Source organism: Falco rusticolus, chromosome 10, assembly GCF_015220075.1.
Source record: "Falco rusticolus isolate bFalRus1 chromosome 10, bFalRus1.pri, whole genome shotgun sequence".
Classification (NCBI taxonomy): Eukaryota; Metazoa; Chordata; class Aves; order Falconiformes; family Falconidae; genus Falco; species Falco rusticolus.
The window spans coordinates 5,452,648-5,472,872 of record NC_051196.1 but is presented as its reverse complement, the minus strand read 5'-3'; the positions used below and the strand labels follow the sequence as shown (position 1 = coordinate 5,472,872).

Genomic DNA, 20,225 nt, shown 5'->3' with positions numbered 1-20,225 from the left:
TTCAAGCTGGCTTTAGATTAGGCCCCAAAGGCATGTAGTTCTGTTCCACAAAACAGTGGAAATGGAAAACTGAACAGTTTTCAATGTGTTGATACACTAAAGAGATCAGATAAACAGTTACACAGGGGATTAATCTGGAATAAAACTAAGACATCAGCTACACAGGACGAAAAATTAATTGATTCCAATCCAATTCACTTTCCCCGTTTCAGCAGAAGCAGCTATGTATTAGAACAGAAGCTCTCAAACGTGAGAAACCATTACAATAAACTTAACTGCCATTCCTGGTCAAGGAAATGGTTTTGCACTGAAACTGTTTTTTTTTGAGAATACCATTGATAGTTACCAATGAAATAATCAATAGCCACTCAGTACTGCCCTGGTTTAACAGAATTTAGCGGTACAGACATTATAAAAAAATACAGCTTTACTTCTTTTCTATTTATTTTTGCCATGTATTTGCCCACAGTAATTTTCACAAAATGTTCTGCTTTTATAAATATACTTACAGCGCCTGCTACCACAGAGATAGTCAAAGTACGACTACTTTTGAGCACTCCAACAGCCTGCAAATTAAAACAAAACAAAAGTCAGTCCAAATTAAGTCATAAAAGGATGAAAGATGCTGGTTGTAAAGGCTGGAATTTCCAGAAGACCTGCCTGAACCAAACAGGGTAGTAGGTATTCCCATCTCCAAATTCCCATGTTCAATACACAACCTCTTTGGTTAAGTAGCCTGGTATCAAAACACATTTTTTGCAGCCAGAAAAATCAGATAGATGTGTAATAAGCTGACAAGTACAAGTTCAGGGAACTAGGAAAACTTGATCTTACCTCTTTATGATCCACATTAGAAAAGTCCACTCCATTCACCTCAACAATCTGATCACCAACCTAGAGGAGTTAAACCAAATTTTAGTACAGACACTAGATTAGCACATTTATTAAATGAAAACAGAGATATACTCTCTAACATTCTTAATACAATAATCATAGGTACAGGCAGCGTACAAAGGGAACAGGCTGGAAACTGGCCAGGCTTGCACATTTTCCTATATTAACATTTTCTACTGCCACTGTTTGAGACCAAATACTGAGCTTGATGGACTGTTGGTTTGACCCAGGTGGGCACTCTCATATTGCTAAAATTTAAGAAACTCACATCATTTTAAATGTAACCACAATGTATTTCTCTCCCATGGAAAAAAAAACCCAAAGCTAGTGACTTCAGTGATCCAGAATCCTTGAAGTAGGAAATACCAAACCAGATTTCCATGTGGTACCTACCTTGGAAGGTGGCATACTTACCTCTAAGCCCACCTCTGATGAAAGAGAGCCCGGCTTAACATTGCTGATAAAAATGCCTGGTTTTTGTGTTGGACCACTGGATATACTGGTGTAATACAAAAAACAAACATTCATAGGACAATATTTGTGGAATAATAGACTGTAATACAGTAAGATGTCTTAGTTGTTTTCTCATAATTTATTTCTGACTAAAAAATATTTTGGTGGTATTAGCCTAATTTGAAACAAACACTGAAATCTGCCAGTACACACTCAATGTTTATCATCCTACTTCTGTATCCTTTAGACCACTAAACTGTGATTTAAGAAAAAGCTAAAAGAAAAATATTCAAGCTCCTGGTTTTTACTTCAGATGTTCACACTAATACAGTAGACACTGTAGGTCAGTACAAGGGACTGGAACACTAATGACATTCAACAGCAAGCATGTGACAATGAGTAATTACTAATTGCTTGAATATTTACTCACTGAACTGTGGTACACTATACATATAAAACAATGTTATTTTTCAGAATTATTTATTAGAAGCAAGAAATACATTTCAACTGGGGGCCAACATCTAGCCTGGAAACTTTAAGTGGCAATCTAAGCTGTGCCCAGACACGGGAATAATTTTTGTAGCTAACATATCCAGCAGGTAATGTTGAATGTTCCCTCCAGGTCTGTAAATAATATTTTTTTAAAAAAAACCTTTAGATCTTGCAAATAATACGAAAGAACACTTACGCTTATAGAAAATACTCCATGCAGTTCTATCTTGATAACTTCAACTATATATTCCTAAATATATAAGAAATCCTACAATTATCCCTTCTGCCTCAAAACCTCCATAACTAGCTGCCAGGACAGGAGTCTGAGAAGTATCTGTTCAGATTTCTAGAAGTCTTAAAAATTCAACATTACTTTTAGGAACTCAATATAGCTGTGTGATGGCTTCTCAGCTCTGAAAAGGGTCACAGAAAGCAGTCTCAGTTCAGGGAGTGAACCTGACACTGGACAGTGCTGGAATTGATACATCACATAACAGCATTTCAAAGCATTTTAAAACGTAACAGCATTTAGAAGATCCAAAAACTGCTCTTATTTTTAAATTTAAAAGATTTTTTTTGGTTTTAAGTCAGAACTTGTAACACAGGTACTTATGCTTTGTGTAATAATACATAACGTGTGCCACAGATATCTTCCTGTTCCCATTTGCCTTTATGATCCAGTGTGGATCTCTATTTTCCTGATAACCTATCAATGAAGGATGGAAATAACTGCCTTGGATGTCTCACTTAAACCACTCAACCACTGACATTAAATAGGAAACATGTACCCACCTGCATCCCATGCCTTTTGTACCAATCAAGCTAATGAAGACTTTCTTCTCTTTATTGTCTCTCCCTCCCGAAGAAGCAAGACCAGCAACACTGCCCTTCCCTTCCTGGAGGGGGATTAAAAAATGCTGCATATGTTAGTTTGTGTTGAAATATCAAGACTACTATAAAACTCCACAAAGCCAAGAACAGACCTTGCCAACACCAAGATAAGATTCCTCTGAGGTCCTACTGGAGATGAATGTTAAATACAGTCATTTCAGTGGAGCTTGCATGGTTGAGGTAAAATACTGAACTTATCTTTCTGTTTGGAGAAGACTGTTTAAATAGTCAAACTTTGTCTTCAGAAAAGGGTGAAGGAAAATTAAGGGAAAGTGATACGGCAAAATAATCATTTAGATGTTCCCTGACAAAAGGGCTGGAAAAATACATGATAGCGTTCGCTATATAACTAAGTCTTTCTTCCTGAAAGCAGAAGACTGGTAATTGTGGTCTCTCTTTTAACTGCTGCAAGACACAGAAGTCAATTGCATTCATACCTGTCATTCCTCCACTATTACAGCTAAGATAGGCCAAATAATCTGTTAAAGATTTGTACTGCAGAATTATAGCCTGGTAAGTTAGTAAGCCCCTGCAAAATAAAGCACCAATTAAGAGTAAAAGATATTTCAACTGATCCTGCCCTTTCCTTACCTAATGATTCTAGAATCATTTCATATCCTAAAAGACGTTTCTCCCAGAATGCTTGTAACAAGATACTGCATCATAGAAATACACACAATAACTTCTGTGAAAAGGTCAGAACCATTACAGATTTCTCAAAAGACATCTTTATAAAAATGTTGATCTCTTACCCCAGAGTCTGACACAAACTGGTCCACATATTGCCATTTAAGGGGTTCATCTGCTGAACTGGAAGGGAAAAGTAGTTTAAAATAATGGTGACAAAACAAATGTGAATGTATTCAAAAAGCTACTTTGGAATGTGGCCTATTTTGCATCTACAAGTTCCTTTGGATACGATTCACAACAACTGGTTTATTTTCTAGCAATTCAAACAGAACATCAAACAAGCATACAACTATTTAGGCTAGTAAAGCCAGTCAAACATAAACTTGAGAAAATCTCAAATGAAACAATTTTGGGAAACTAAGAATGACTGTGAAAATAATCATAACAACTTGTACAGCTTATACAAACATCTATGCAGAAAGATACCTCCCATCATTAACATTTCTCAAACATTCCACTTAAATGTTCAACTGTCCAACAAAAACTGGAAGAGGACAATAATTTAAAATTTTTCTAAGCTCTGACGCAACCCTCGAGTGTTACGTACATAGAGAAGCAGTGAAGCTCTCTGTTAAGTTAGTTGCATTGATAAGGAAATTTCCAGGTAATATCCACAAATGATGAGGAAATAGAAAATGGTTCATTTAAGTAGGCAACTGGCATAAGTCAGAGTCATCAAACAAGATATTTGCCTGTTTATCACAAAGGATATGACATTTTCATCGGCTATGGAGATGCCCATTCACACATTTTCAAATATACAGATAAACACAGAGGTTCTTTGGATATTGAAGAGAGTATGTGAAAATTAATAAGCTGATTTGTTTTCAAATTAAATATCATTACCTTTTGACAGGTATCATGCCAACATCTGAAAAAGAAAAATACTGTTAAGTAATGTTTTCTACAGATCACCATCAATCTATTAAAAGCAAACTTTAGTGATATGGGTGATTTTTTGTTACTTACGTCTTACTTTTATGGACACTATTTTCTTTGTACGTATGAGGTTTATGACTTCTTCATGTGTGCACGATGAAATGGAATACCCATTTATACGAACTATCTCATCTCCAACCTCAAAAATGAAAGGGAGAAGAATAAATAAATTGTAAATTAACGTTAAAAGGTTTTTAAGCAATGACACAATCTGGCAATCATTTTGATGCAAAGGTTTGATCATGTTGAGTCCTGAATGCTTTTTTTATTTCAGATTTACCTGTACTTGTTTGAACTTAATATTTAAAACCAAAATGGCAGATTAATGGCCAAACAGCAATTTTATAAATATATCTAGTCTCTACACATCAGGCTTATACCCCACAGATTATCTTAAATACAGGTGTCTGTATTTCAGTCCAATAATTTTGGAGTGCTTTTCTTCCTTTATACTTTAGCAGTTTAAGATTGCTTTTACCACATGTTCTCTGAAATACCTTCTCAACTGTTTTGATCAATAGGAAACTAAACGTGGTCTCATTACCTTGCCTGATTCTGATTCAGAACAATGTATTCTTTTAATGGAATTTACCTTGTTTTAAGGTGCAACCTCTGATTAATTATGCTAAGTCAGGTACTAGCAGAATGAATGCTTATTCTGGGGTGCAGTAGCTTAAGTCTTCTTGACTCATCTACATCAGTTACAAAATTGCATGCTATTCATGTGACAGATTTTGAAGTGTTTCACAGCAGCAACCCATCATATACTATGGTTGAGAAGATGGTACCACTGCCCTACTGTGACCCCTACACTGTGGCATTCCCCCTGTTGTATGAGATGAAAGAAATAGGAAAACTTGAAACAGAAACACAGAAGGAAAGCACCCACCAGATAAAAGGCACTTCTATCACTTATTCCTAAGCTACCCATGCCTCTGTATATATGCTATTGGGGCTCCATGGGTAACAGGGAGCATAGTCAGCTACGGAACAGACCAAGAGCATGCAGTCTGAACAGAAGAAACGAAACTATCCCCAAGGCAAATTTTGATGAAGATAACGACTTAAAGGAGCAGTAATTTGCCCTGTCCCCCACCCTGAAGGATTGGCTATGGTTCTCTGTACAGATACAGTCCCTCTTTGATTATCTTCCAAACCTATGTGCCTTTTGTCTCACAAAGTGGGTATACAATGGACTGAAAAACTGAAATTTTCCACACAGTTGTGCAGGGAAAGATTCAGGGGTTTTACTAACAGAAAAAAAAGCAAAGAAACAGGTATTCCAGAGGAAAAAAAAAAAAAAAAAGTAGGTAACTATGTATATACTAGGTAAAAGATAACCCTCGTTGCCAGTTTGTACCACCTGCCTCAAAGCCGTTCAATATTGTTCTGAAAAAAAATCAAGAGAAAAACATCTATTACAAAACTCTTACCAAAAAATTGACAGCAGAAATACAAGATCCACTAAACTATCCTCCAGCATCTTTATACTAGTATACTGCACCAAAAAGAAGTAACGTATCTGGAAGCAAAAGACTGCAGAAACAAATTGCATGGTGCCCTCAATTTATCTCCAGGACTCATTGTCTGATCCAAAACCAAGCCAGCTTTACACAGAAACTACGTATGCCCTGGTATATTAATTAAGGATAAAGACCATTCTCTACAACTGAAGACAATTCCTCCAGAGCAGGGTGGCTTTGTGTAACCTGCTCTCTAGTAACCACCCCTGGCATGTGTTATCACCTGAACTGCATAATGCTTGCTGGCATAGACCAGAGGCCACACTGGGGACCACACTAACATTTATCAGCAACCAAATGACAGCACTCCAAGAATATTCCCTGGCAGTATTCAATTTATTATTGTAGAACAGACAGGGTGCCATAAGCTTTCAGCTGCTTCTATAAAATTTCAAATCTTATTTTTCAGAATACACAAAAGAACTAACAGAGCTAGTGTTTATTTGGTGATAAAATGACAGCACATCATTGAAAAGCTTGTATTTCAAAAGGCTTCCCTTCCTCTAATATAAATCCAAATTTGTTATGAGATGATGACTAGACTAGAAATTTCCAAGTTTCTATGAACTCTGCCTAATGATCCCCTTAGCCAGGTAGAGTGAGAAGGAATCGGGATGGGAACATTGTCCACTTCATTTAAGGTTGTAACTTACTAGCTGCTCAGGAAAACACTGAAAAATGCCAGGTCTTGACTAGAGCACCATAAGCAAAGACTTTTACCTAATGGGAACCACGTGACACGACTGTGTGAAAACTGGCATTTACTCTCTTCCACCAGGCAATGCAAATCAATCCTCTGCACAGTAGGATATACAAGTGATTACCAGGAAATGGCTTTAGCAACAAACCGTAAACAATACCCTCATACTTTTGTACTTTAATCTCCACAAGAACAAAGTCAAATACTTTGGCTTTACTGCTCCCCAGTAGAGTTTCTTATGCACTACTGTGAATATTTATTACATACAAATGTATCAAAATGCCAACCTGATAGCTAACAGGACTTTTCTCATTAACATCAACAGAATATGACTCAGTTATTGATCAATGAAACTTTGTGTGCCTCCTCACAAGTAGGTCTGGTTTTATGGCAGCATTATCCCTAGTTAATGATTGCCCTACACCCATGTTCAGCTTAACATGTTGGACTTAAAGACACACTTTCAAGCTGCCAAATTTCAGTTTAGGCTTAAGTTTTCCATTCTGGTATCTACATCAAGCTGATTTCAAGTTTCAGCAAAGCTAAAGCAACTAGTCCTAAACAACAAAGTTTAGGTAGAATGCATTGTCATGCTCATTCAAAAAATAATAATCTACAATTACTTTGTAGCACAGGCTCTGTGCTTGCACTTTAGGTTTGGAAAAGGTCCTTATACTACAAATTAAGAACATGATTTTTTACAGTCTTGGCGAACATCTTTATTGACTAAAAAGTTTAGGGGAAGAGGTAGGTTCACCATAACACATTTGGTAAAAGATAATGTAAAGACTCTGGCTATACTAGTTCTCATCTGGGGAAAACTTCCCTTTCATCCACTTTCTTTGGGACTGTCAGTGCACCAGTTGTGAACCACAGTACCATCAGTTGTGAACACACTTTCAACTGCTGCTGCAGAAGATCAGAAGAGTTAGCTCTTCCAGAATGCAGGAGGCACAGGAGACCTACCAGGAAGAGACAGGGATGAGAAACTTCACTCTGCCCTAACCACTAAGGTGGTGCCAAAAAAATGTCTTAGTGCAAAACCCCCTACCTACTTACAGGATTAAAGACTTCATTGTAATATTCACAACAGTATTACAATAAATATTGTAATCTTTAACACATTTGTTAAGACTGTGCCACTTTAGATAAAAAATATTAATAAAAAAAATGGGTCACAGAGTTAAATATAACAGTTTTTTGGGTTTTGGGGTTTTTTGAGCCAGATACTTCTGGTCTCCTCCATAGAAACTTTCCAACTTTACTGTCACTGAAAGGACAGAAGGTAACACCACCACTCTTATTCAGACCGAGTAAACGATCTACTGTGGCCGTACAGACTAAACCCTACAGTGCATCTGCTGTTTTCTCCATCACACAAATTTGACGGGAGCATCTGTGCCTGAAAAAAAGTAGTCATAGTTTAGCTCACTGAGGACTAGCTTCCTCGTATGTTACCAACAGTTTTAGGGAAAAAGTAGGCACAGCTAGAGACTCCTCCTCTGGCACTGCACAGGTCAGCACCAAAAGCCTAAATTTGCATCACCCCACTTATGTGAGAGGACAGAGTAGAACTGGAAGTAGGAATTCCTCAGTTTGGCCTGTGTCTTTGAGGCCGTCACATTAATACACATCGTGACAGGTCGACACTTGGGTGACAGGACACTGGACATGTCATCCCTTTCTGCCTTTTTTCATAGGTAGAAAGTATTATCAAATCTTCCTACTGTGAACTGTTCAGCTAAAATGAACCAAAACCAAAAGTCCAACAAAACAAGAAACCACCCACTTGTCTCCTTCACTTCTTTCACAAACTTTTCTGCTTCTGGGAAGTGTCACATTCTCTGCAGTAGAAGTCATTACAAACACATCCACTGCACCAGCATAGCTCACGTAGCGCAGTTTCCTCTCCGCTGAACTTAAAGATTTTTAACTTACACAACACAGCATCAGAAAACTATGAAAGCAAAGAAAATGCAGTATGTGACTGTTCTGCTGGAGAGAACACGCTTGCACAGGCAGAACACAACCGTGGTGGTCCCCAGCCCCAACCAGCAGGGCTGCTGCTCCACCTGCTGGACATCCAAAAACCTCACCCGGGGCAACGGCCTGTGTGCAACCTGCAGCACTCCTGGGAGCTTGACAGTTTTCATTTAAGCCAGTCAGATTTTTAACATGATCTTTAATAAGAGCAGAAATAGGTCAGTACTTAAAGGCTTTCGAACATATGACCCAAGGTAAAAATGCAGAATCAGAGAAAGAAAAACACATGGGGTCTACAGTTTAGTGTCACAGCCCTGACAGCTCTCGCTATGAAAGAACATTCACTCAACCAACTTGTTGTTGGCAGTCCTCTTTTCCCTAAAGATATGCCACTAAAGTCTAAGCTAGTTCCCCACCCCAAAACCAAGAATTTAGTCTAGAGCTGTTCAATTGCCCTCTACACTTCAGAAAATCCACCATAAATAACGCATCTTTAAGACTGGGATTAGCAGTGGCAATGTGACTGTACTGCCAAGCAGCAAAATGGCTCAGAGATGAGTCAGACTTGTGGCACTGAGCATAAAGACACAATATCCCCTACAAACCCAAACAAAACAAGACTTTCCGCCTGTTTAGGATTCTGCTGGTGATTCTCAGAAACTGTGGGAAAGCAAGTGACCTCTACTTTTCCAAGGCAGGTTGAGTTCCTCAACAATAAAATGCTGAAAAATCTTCCTCTATTCCCCATTCTGGCCTCTCTCTGGATTATTTCATTGCAAAAATACCAGAAGCTTGTGTACAACTAAGTAAGTATGCAATCTCAACCTCATTTGATCTACCTAGACTCTTCTTGTTGATCTTCTGTATTTGGTGGTGGTGGAGCTTTTTGTTTGCTTTTGGTTTAGTTCAAGATCCCTCCTTTACTCACATCTTTCACATTATGTGGGCTATAACAGACCAGGGAGCCTGGGTTTGCACAGACTCAGCTTTCTAACAGGGTAACCTAACCTACTGTTATTACCTCCAATGCCTCAACACACAGAAGCATCCCAGTTTTAGGACTGCAAATGGCAGTCATTTGTGAGTCACTATATCGCTTCTGCATCAGCAGAACTAGTGTTGCTCTGAGGATGCCATCATTCACTAAGCAAGTCACATCTGTTGGTATTGTATCATCTCCCTAAAAGGAACACACTTACAAAGTTATAAATGCAGCCAAGAGCGTACTTTATTTTTTCCTCCCATATGGGAATGAGCTTTCCCCATATAGATATATTTAATACTGCTCTTCGCTGAGCTTCAGAAACAAGATGAAAAGACAGTCTAATATCTTTGGTCATCCTAATGACATTTATGTTACTGACAACGTGACTGATGGTGCATTAGAAATAACCCAGTCCAGGCTGAACTACAGGAGACATATAGGCATGTAACAAATTGCTTCTCTTTAGGACACTTGAACAGTTTTCCTGAAAAAAAAGTGTCCATATACTGAAGTAATTAATAGTGTCACTGTATACCAACCTCCTGAATCAGCAGCATTAAGTCTGCAGGATTGAGCAGAGTAGAACAGTAGCAATTATTTTGTTATTATATAATCACTGTTTCCACTTTCCCTATCAAACGGGGAGATGACAGACTTTCAAAAAAGAGCTGCAAATCTAAATTTTCCCAGGAAAAATGCCTATTATTTGTAACTTTTAACATAAGAAACACAGTATTTAGTTTCCAGGAAACTGATGGGTTTTTACGTAACATAAATGTTTCAAATTTCTCATTTTGTATACTTCTTCTATGTTCATCATTCATACCAATCTCCATCTCTTTGTATTCAGCAGAATCCCCACAGACATAAGTATCAGAAAGCAGAAGGGGAAAAAAGAATAGTACATTTCTTCATAAAAGGACAAAACACCTGCCTTTTAGAGAAACTGTAGTCAAAAAAAATAAAGTCAAAACTACAAATGCCTCAGTAAGCCTTTATGATTATTCAGTCATTTTAAAGTACCTTGGAAACTACTTCAAGGAGAAATCACGCAAAACGAATTGGAATTTTTTAAAAAAGCAGAAGGACATAGAAGTGATGGTATAATAGAAGATCATTATACCTTTCTCAGACAGCATTTTTGAGATAGAAAATGTGTAGAGATTTAGTTAAATAAAGCAGGTGGGTGAAATTTCAGAAGCAGTTGGCTTTACTGTGAGACAGCAATTTAGAACAATGGACTGCCTGTCAGCTCTTGCTATTCAGTTGGGTTACGAAAGTACCTGGTGCCACCTATTATGAAGGCACTTCAGGCTGAGCTTTAACACCAGGCATCAAAAAACGGAAGTCAGACAGTTACAAGAGCTGCAAAGCACCATCTGCACATATTAATACATAGAATCTAACCCTAACAAAGTCAGTCTCAAGTGTATTTCCCCCTTATTTTCCCTACTTTCTCTACCAAACTCCAACTATGTTCTGAGTTGTTAAATTTGTACAACCGAGCCCAAAGATCCTTTACAATCCCATTCACTGTCACCAACATGTAGTACAATGGCCTCAGTCACAGAAAGCCAGAAGAGCCTTTTTCTGCACCAAGGAAAAATTAAAATCGACATCCCTACAGCAGCACAACAACTGAGCATAACTCCTTATCTACCAATCATGTCAAAACATTAGTCTGCCACAAGCAGAGGAGCAGAGCTGCAACACAGCATTAAGATGAATGTACTAGCATGACAGTTTAAGACAGTGGCCATCAAGTCCTTTATTGCCCAGCATCTTTAAATCCTTCCAGTATTTTTCAAGAGATGTTTTCAAATGCCATACAATTGACTGGTCTGACTTTTTCTCAGTTTCCTACCAGTGGTGGAAGGATGCAGCTGGAATCTCTACTGAGCTGATCACTAGGAGCTTTTGTAGTGCAAACCCTGGGAAGGTGCATCAATGCCCTTTTCTAGAGTTATCCACTGGCAACCCCCATGCTTAGAAGTAGGCTACTGACACTTTCAGCACAGTGTTTGCAGTGTCCTATACCACTCTCTCAATTCTAAATAAATACAGAATTTGTGGGGTATATTCCCTGAAATTGTGGGTTTGTTCCAAGGAGTTTCTAAAAGCATCCCGTGAGCCAGTCATGCTTCTGTCCAGAGCAGGCTGCCAGAAGATGGGACTAATTCAGTGGTGTATCTGAAAGGGATATATAGGTTCGAATGCGCAAACAAAAGGGCATATGCATGTATGCAAACAGAGAGAGGGACATTTATTTAAATTTTAGAAAGTTCTCAGCATCAACTATACAAACACGGAACCCTAACTTGGATTGTCTTTTTGACAGAAGGGTTTTTTTTGTTTGTTTGTTTTTTTAAGCTAAGAGAGTTGTGGGGTTACCCTAAAGCGTATCTACAAAACTCATTAGTTTAAACACTGTAATAATTCATGCCATTCTAACACATTCTTGACTAGTATTAAATATAATCCTTAAACATCAATACTTCCAGCAACTATCTGCACTCAACAAAATAAAATTACCCAGACCTATCAGCCTTTCTAGTGAGAAACAGACCTTTAAAACACCTTATCAGCTTTGAAAGCATAGCAAGATGCAGATGATTGCTACAGCAATTGCTCACTCCTTTCTTCACCAAGATATGTATGAGCAAGAAACAACATATTAAAACAACCAACCAAGCACTCAAAACTTCATGAACACAAATCACGTAAGTACCGATTAGAAAAAAAATGTGGTTTTATACCCAATTACTTTTTCCAACCTTGTTACAGTTCATGTATATAAAATTTAATCACTCAAAGTGCAATTCTATGCAGTACAAAGGATATTGGAAATCATTAAAAATAGCTTCTCCCTTTCATGCACTTGCATTGCATAAACCAAAACCTCCCATAATTTATACATGAAGTTCAAATAAACACTTAATTACACAAATTATATCTGTACAAGGTAGAATTAACATTTTTAGTATTTATATGCTGTTCTACATTTAATCAGAATTTGGCAACTTAAAACTCTCTTCCACAGAGTTGAGATCTTTCTTTCCATCTGCTTATATTTGACTGTTGCTACTCATGAAGTATAAACACTCTAGAAAGCCCTTTTATCTTCAAAAATTATCATATCCCAAGTATGAAAAAACGGTTTACTTATCAAAAATGTTGAAAAGTACAGTTTTAATAACTTGATTCACCATTGGTATAATGGTATTTGCTATGGCACTGACCTACGTATTTTATTACAAGCAACAAAAAGCACTTTAGTGCACCTTAGCAATTGCTGTTTCTAAATAGTAAAGAAAAATTTTTAACTGCTTGCTGCCCTAACATTGTAACAAAAAGCTTTTTGTAGCACAGCAGCCATTAATATAATTTTCTTACCTGAAGTCCAGCATTGTCTGCCTGTCCCCCTTTAACTAACTGGGAGATGAAGAGGCCACAGCTAAATTCCACTCCACCTCTTACACTTATTCCAAGTCCTTCAGGATGCAAACGATCCAATCTCACCTCTTTCAGCTTTCTGCAAAAATGGAAGATACTTAACTGTTCATATGCATAACACGTGGCAATAGTAAAAGTTACACATTATTTTTCTCTTGTAATATATAAGCATGAAAAAAAGCAAGCTGACTGAAGTTTGGATGGATGAGTGTTAGCTAAAGCCAACAGATATTTTTCATAAGAAAAGACATATGCAACTGTTGAAGCTGTCTGCTTCTAGAGGGTTAGAGTTATAAGAGTTTTTTATTATTATTAAATGCAGAAAAAATGAGAAAAGTTTGTTTCAAGTGGAAAGTATAATTTTTGACTCCTTTAGCCTTTACCCCTACCAAGATTAAACTAGCTGGCAAACAGTTTCAGGTAGCTCAAAACCGTACTTCTAGCAAATATAGCAACAGTGAAATAACTATGCCTACTCTACACAGGTGGTCGATATTTAACTTAGAACTTATCTGAAGACTCAGTCAGTATTTCCTGCTTGTATTTAAGTTAGCTGCATTGTTCTACATTCTCTTACCGTGATCTTTTGGGTGTAAGTTGATCATATTCCACCTGGTGTTTTAATGGGATAAGTGGGCGGATGGCATCAAATAGAGGCAATCTGCTCGGTTCATTAATCACGAGCTTTAGGTCCCCCACAAGCACTGGGAGATTCATAGATCTACAAAAACACAATGACAAAACAAGCACAGGTAAATCAACACCCCAACAAAAATCACCATTTAATAACTTGCCATATAAGTGGCTTCAATACTTGTGTGTCCCTTCAACCTACTAAAAAAAGTTACTTATGCAGATACTGGTTTAACCAAAGCAAAACAGCCTCTGAGAAAGCAAGCCTTCTGTAAGCAAACAGGAACAATACCTACCTTCTTCAAAATAACTGAAATCTCCTATATACTGTCTGTATCTTTTAAGGTCATGCACATCACTTTTACAGGTGGCACCTTTAATGTCATTCTCAGAGTCCTGAAAAGATTTATGTAACCATTTGGAAATAACTTTCTAGATCAGATACACCTGCCTACTAGATTTTTGTTTCCTTACTAGTTAGGAATCTTTCTAAGTGAATCTAGCCTACAAGCTCCTTCCTTTCCTGAACTTTGGGGACTGACAAACTTTTGACTCGGGGCATGTGTGCATATGTGTGGGAAATCACAATACTCAGTAGTTTGAGCAAAAACTTGCTTTAAGTTTTAAATTATTTTTTTTCAAATATAAATTGAACCCACATGAACCAATTAATAACAGCTACAGAAGTTAAACTGATGTCAACATCTGGTTTGAGAGCTACGCAAAGTAGTCTTATTGATACTGATCAGCACTGAGATAATTATAGGTCTAGAAAATGTACTCTGCTGCCCAGCTCCCTAAGGTTCAGTGGGGCTGTTCCTACACAACATCAAGTTAAACTCTGTCAGTATTATTTGCTGTTCCCTCTCTCATAATTTACATTTCCTGGCATACAATATTTCTGAGGCATATGCAATGAAAATAAAGATCAGGAGACACATTACATGGGATTGAGGTCAAATACTTTTGGAAACGCCATTCATAGTGAAGTAGACATTAAATGTTAACTCCAACAGCAACTGCATGTATTTTTGCCCTGGAATACTTCATAATGGACTCCAAAATAGTGATAGAACATCAACATGTTCACAGAGGCATCGGAAATACTGCTGGAGTCATTGCAATTTCGGAAATTGAAGAAAAGTTACTATAGGCACTGTTCATTTTGTAACTGCAAGAAGATTTTAAATAATTAAGAGCTACTGAATCAACCAGCTTTCCAAACAACAGGCTTTATGAATGGAGAAGCAATTAGACAGACCTGAGTGAAACTGAATCAGATATGCAGCTGAATACACCCATAACTATAGTTCAGTGCAAACATCAGATGGAAACGTCTACATTTCACTCAGCTGAGATGCTATTAATTAAAAAATGAATGGAAACAATGCCTATCAGAGCCACTTGTCTATGATGAGTGGAAAATATATTCTCATCTTCTTTGAAAAGCAATGGATTAGAGGCTGATCTCATTTACAACAATACAGGTCCTAAGCACCCATGGTTTAAATCATTTCAGTAAAAGGATTGGTAATAGGCCTATCGCCTTACCATTTTTTCCCCATTATGTTGTAATAAGCCAGAGCTGTTAAACATGCCAAACAGATTCCCAGACTAAATTTCTTCAGCTTTCAGATAAAACAGTTGCAAATAAATTTTTATCTAAATAGCAAAACCCCTTGAACAGCAAACACCAGTGAAAACAATAAAGTGTTGCAAATAAATAAGCATTATTTGGAAATATTAATGAATTTGATTAATGCTCGTCATGTTTCCCAAGAACAGTTTTATCATCCAGGTGCTTTTTTTTGCCCCCCATAAGAAACCACCAAAATCCTTTAAAAAACTGGCAGGTCATAAAACCAAAGGAACTTTATGGGTGACTACAGACATGCTCCTTCCTTGTCTGCAGGCTAGGGTCTGCTGCTGTGAAAGTGTAAGATTTCATTACACAGGATAAAAACTATTACTCCAGCTACTTTCTTTATAATACTAGAAAAGATCACTTAAAATCTTGAATATTTTCTCTTTAAATTTAAAAACATTAGAAAATTCTGCACAAACATATATAAAGCTAGATCTTACTGGTGGTACATCCGCAGCACATCATAAAGGTAATCCTTCTCCGCTTCATTGTCAATTAGTAGATTAACCTGAAAACCCAAGGACATTATTATAAATCTCTGACTGAATAACCACAAATGTTGAACATACAAGACTCTCACAAATTCCTAAGCCATACAGCAAAGATTTTAACAGGGAAAGACTTTTTTTCTCACCTAAAGATAAACACATTTTTACAACAGAGCATTACCTCACAAAAGACTTTCTAAAATTAGCATTATGACAGTTGGACAAGGTGGCAAATACTGATAACGTTCTGTATGCTAGATTTCCCCTCAGCAGCATCACTATTACAATAAGATCATATTTGTCTTACCTGATAATCACTGTACTGTTGAATAAATGTTTTCAGAAACCTTTTTGGCCATTCGTTAATATAACACATGCTGTCACAGATAAAACCAGAACACTGAGATGATTATAATCTACGTTCTGTCATCTAAACCACTGATTTCAGGGTCTCACTTATAACATTATGGAAACCGCTACACTTCTGCTCCTCTTTGCTCCAGCTCTTAACTGATAGAACTCGCTAGTTATTCTTTCCTCCCCCACTAATAGTATGTTTACTTAAACCAGTGTCATATTACTGTGCCTGCTCTTGGATAACTACACTAAAATAAAGCAGAAAAAACCTCAACCAAATCCAAAAATTCTCATATAAGGAGTTCGATTTATATTCAGTGCCAGGGATCTTACCTGCAGTGCGAAGTCACATCACATAGTTTTACATTTGGACAAGTTTAATGTTTAGGAAAACAACTTACATCTGACCTAAAGGCTAGTATTACTGTGACATGAAGTCTGAAGACCAATTTGCATACTTAAAGAAACCTTTCTTTCTAGGTTTGGAATGATTTGCATTATATTCTAAACTAAATACATGCTTCATATTCCCTTTGTCCCTTTTGTCTCTCTAAAGCCAGGAATACACCACATACAGGTGGTTTTCTATTACTTGTCTCCTTTGGAAAAAGACACTTCCAAAAATTCTGAAGGCCAAAAAAGCTCAGTGCAGGACAAGACTGCTTGACAATAATAATACTAGTGAGTAAACCAATTTATTCACAGTGAATTTCAAAACAAAAAAGAAAAAGTCTGCCTTAAAAGGAGTAAAACTAAGTCCAACACCCACTTTTCCCTTCCCCATCAGGAAAAACACAACATATAAATCAGCTTCAGTTCTGGTACACCAAACTCAATCTCTAGTGATAACTAAGGTACTAAGGTACTGAATGAGTGGTGTCTCAAGGAACATTAAATGTTTAAGCACGTCAATCATACACAGCAAAGAACAAAACCATCATCACCTCTTCTCCTGATTGGGAAAGCAACCAGTAACATTACATTCTTCTCACGATATGTTAGCTGATGGACACAACCCCACTCTCTCTCAGGAACTGGAGGACCATATATATATTCTGGTATTTCTTCTCAGAAAACATTCAGTCTTTCTGTTAGATTCCTGCACTTCTCACACTGCACCAGCAACTTCTTCATCCTCTGACAAACACCCAAGTGACTTCTTATATATTCAGAATTCTACAGCTAGGTAGCTACGTACCAGCTCTCTAATTAGGTCATTCTTTCCTGCTATCTTCAATTCCACCAATTATCACTTCATCTTAGCTACCTGCATCTCTTCACCATTTCCTTAATTCATTAACTCCTTGGGACGGAGTCTTACTGTAGACATACACTTGACCTAGGCTTATCAACAGCTTCTAAGAGCTGAATAATTTCATAAATCCTAAAAGATCATGCCCCTTCATGTTAAGGAAAAAAAAACTCAAACAAAACAAAACAAAAAAGTGGTGACATGGTATAACTTGGATCAAGGAATATTTTCTAGAAAAGCAGAGAGAAACTAAAATAACTGCGGAGGTATGGGATAGATGATTTCACAGCTTTTAAACCAAGAATATTAAAAAAATATCTAGATGTAGTCCTGGGCAGCCTGCTCTAGGTGGCCCTCCTTTAGCAGGGGATCCGGAGCAAGTGACCTCCAGAGGTCACTTCCAACCTCAACCTTTCTGTGACATTTAAGAGTATCTTCACATTAGTTGTATAAATTACAGTCCTACAACATAAATAAAGAGTTGCTCATGCTCTATTTGTCACTATATAAACTGCACTGTTTTTCATAGCAATTAGTAAGGAGTCATCACAAAAACTGCACCTACATATAAAAGAAAAAGAAAATCTGGCAACAAGTCTATTCTACCGAATAAACTCCTATAAAAGTTGTGGGGAAAAAAGCCACACTTTTTCATGTGGGAAAAGTTCAGATTACAGTAGCGCACTACTACAGCGCTAGCCCCATCTATCAGCTTTCAAAGAATATTATCAAATTCCATTTAAGCTACGCAGCCTTTGAAAAAGTATTGAAGAAAATGGAAGAACTGGCCAATATATTTGTATATATTACGTATTTTGCATTGGTGCATTGCTGCTTGGTTGATAGAGAGAACTGACTATAATTGCTAAGAAAAAAATAATATCAAAGTAGCAAACATAGGAAACTCATATCCTGTGGCTGAGAATCTTCACTGATTTGATACAGAAAAAATAAGTATCCAAGACATTAAAATTGCCACAGAGGCCAAAAGAAGAAAGATGATACAAAATAAAGACCTGTTTCAGTATCCTCTAACTCAGATAAGCTTCCACGGAAATACACACCTTACTTACCCGGCACCAAGAAACACTGACAATAAGTCTTACGTTATCAGGGGTGGGACTAGAAAGATTTGTGAATTATAGCAGCAATAAAAAGGAAAAGGTTTAAAGTTCAAGATGGTAACCATCTGCCTAGGAACCAGAGTCTTTAAAGATATGTTGCACAACCCACTGTTGAGTTATACAATAATAGGTAGCAAGGCAAAAATAACTTGCTAGATGGCTATGCTACAGAGCATCCAGGTCCTTAATAGTTATGAACTTCAGTTTGTCATATAGGTAGTTTTTTGTGGCCTCTCTACTTCATACTAACAATTCTTCAGTTAATGGGTTTATTACCAGGTGATACTTCTATAAAACACAACATTATGCTACTTTGAAGAAATTCCATTCCCTAGCTGACAAAAACCCCACAAACCCAATACAAGACCAACCACAACCTCCTCCACAAAAAAACCCCAACCGCAAAACTACTGGAAAACCTTAGTCTGAGAGAGTCCTAAATGGCTATACAAAGACACCTCTTAATGGGTAAACCAATCTTCCTCTCCTTTTCCTAAATAGAGGTTTTGGAGCTTGCTTTGCTCACACTATTTGGAACTCTGCTGAGCACTTATTTAACAGGGTAAATGACAAAACGACCTGCCAGGCACACTGAGTTGTTCCATGTATCAAACGCGTTTGCACATGACTGCACATGCACAATTGCGCTAGTGAGTATTAAGGTGGAACTAAAGCCTTCCGAGCAACTGCTGGCACCACGCAAGAGCACAAATGCGAACTGCCTGGGCCTGGACTTCAGCACCTGCACTTTTTTTTACCTTCTCTGAACTGGCTACAACATTTTTTACGTGATGTTAAAGTAAAGTAAGTTGTATGAAGCCCTGAAAAAGCTCATGCATCGGGAAATGTCCTCCCTCTTCTCTCTCTTTTGAAGGGTTTCTAAGTTTTACAGCCACCCTCTCGCAGGAGGCTGACAGCCGCTTTCCCCCCGAGCCTCCCCCTTGCCCGTCGCTCCCTGGCGCCCAGGCAGCGCTCGGCCGCGGGCAGCGCGCTCCAGGCCCTGCCGCTGCCACCAGCCGTGCCCCAGCCCGGCGCTTCGCCTCGCCGCAGGCCCCCGGAGCGCCGCTCTGCCCACGGCCGGGGCTCGCCCCGCGCAGTGGCCCCGGGTGTCGACGCGTCCCGCCGCCCCGCTCCCTTACCTTGTGGCGGAACTCACGAGCCACACGGCGCTCCATACTGCGTGGAGCGGCGCGGGGCGGCTGCGCGGCGAGGCCGCGCCCCGGGGCGGTGGGAGGTGCGGCCGCCCTTGGCCCGCCACCGCCTCCTGCACCCCGGCCGCCGGCCCCCGCCTCGCTGCTTCAGCGGCACCCCAGGCTTTGGTTGTTTAAGGTCTAAGTAAAAAAGAAAGAACAAGTCAAAGAAAACAGAAAAGCCGCCCCCGCCCCACGATGCGTTACCTGCCTGGCCTTTTCCCTGAGATTACAGCTGGTGATTCTCACACAGCACAGAGCTCGCATCCAAACTTCTCTCTTGGACCTGTAGGTATGTATGTCACTAGCTCTACTAGTTAAAAAAAGCACGAAGATGTGAAATGTAAAGCATACTAACACCTGGAGGGAAAAAAAATAATTTTCTTCAATAAATTGCTCTACTGCAAATAATCTCATTTTTTCTATTTTTAGATAAGCAGGGTAAATCTGACTTATCACTAAGTCTGATTTTCACCAGCCATTCCCACTAACAGAATATTGTTGCTTACAAATACTTTCTGAAAGTAACTGCC

The 20,225-nt window shown here is 38.3% G+C and overlaps 1 protein-coding gene across 5 annotated transcripts in view; it reads right to left on the bottom strand.

Moving 5' to 3' along the window:
• Nucleotides 1-20,155, bottom strand: part of USH1C (USH1 protein network component harmonin) — a 51,454-nt gene extending 31,299 nt beyond the window's left edge. Inside the window, exons 1-11 of one of the 5 annotated variants that reach the window (XM_037402946.1) lie at nt 19,900-20,155; nt 15,722-15,789; nt 13,581-13,724; nt 12,944-13,082; nt 4,390-4,498; nt 4,267-4,291; nt 3,483-3,540; nt 2,632-2,735; nt 1,309-1,393; nt 835-894; nt 510-566 (exon numbers count right to left, since the gene is read on the bottom strand). In XM_037402946.1, coding sequence (XP_037258843.1) covers nt 510-566; nt 835-894; nt 1,309-1,393; nt 2,632-2,735; nt 3,483-3,540; nt 4,267-4,291; nt 4,390-4,498; nt 12,944-13,082; nt 13,581-13,724; nt 15,722-15,789; nt 19,900-20,109 — 1,059 coding nt within the window. In that variant the 5' untranslated portion in view covers nt 20,110-20,155. Of the gene's footprint in view, nt 1-509; nt 567-834; nt 895-1,308; nt 1,394-2,631; nt 2,736-3,482; nt 3,541-4,266; nt 4,292-4,389; nt 4,499-12,943; nt 13,083-13,580; nt 13,725-15,721; nt 15,790-16,076; nt 16,483-19,641; nt 19,836-19,899 lie in introns of those variants that run through there. The other 4 variants (XM_037402945.1, XM_037402947.1, XM_037402949.1 and 1 more) reach the window with 4 other exon arrangements.
• Between the last annotated feature and the right edge of the window lie 70 nt (nt 20,156-20,225).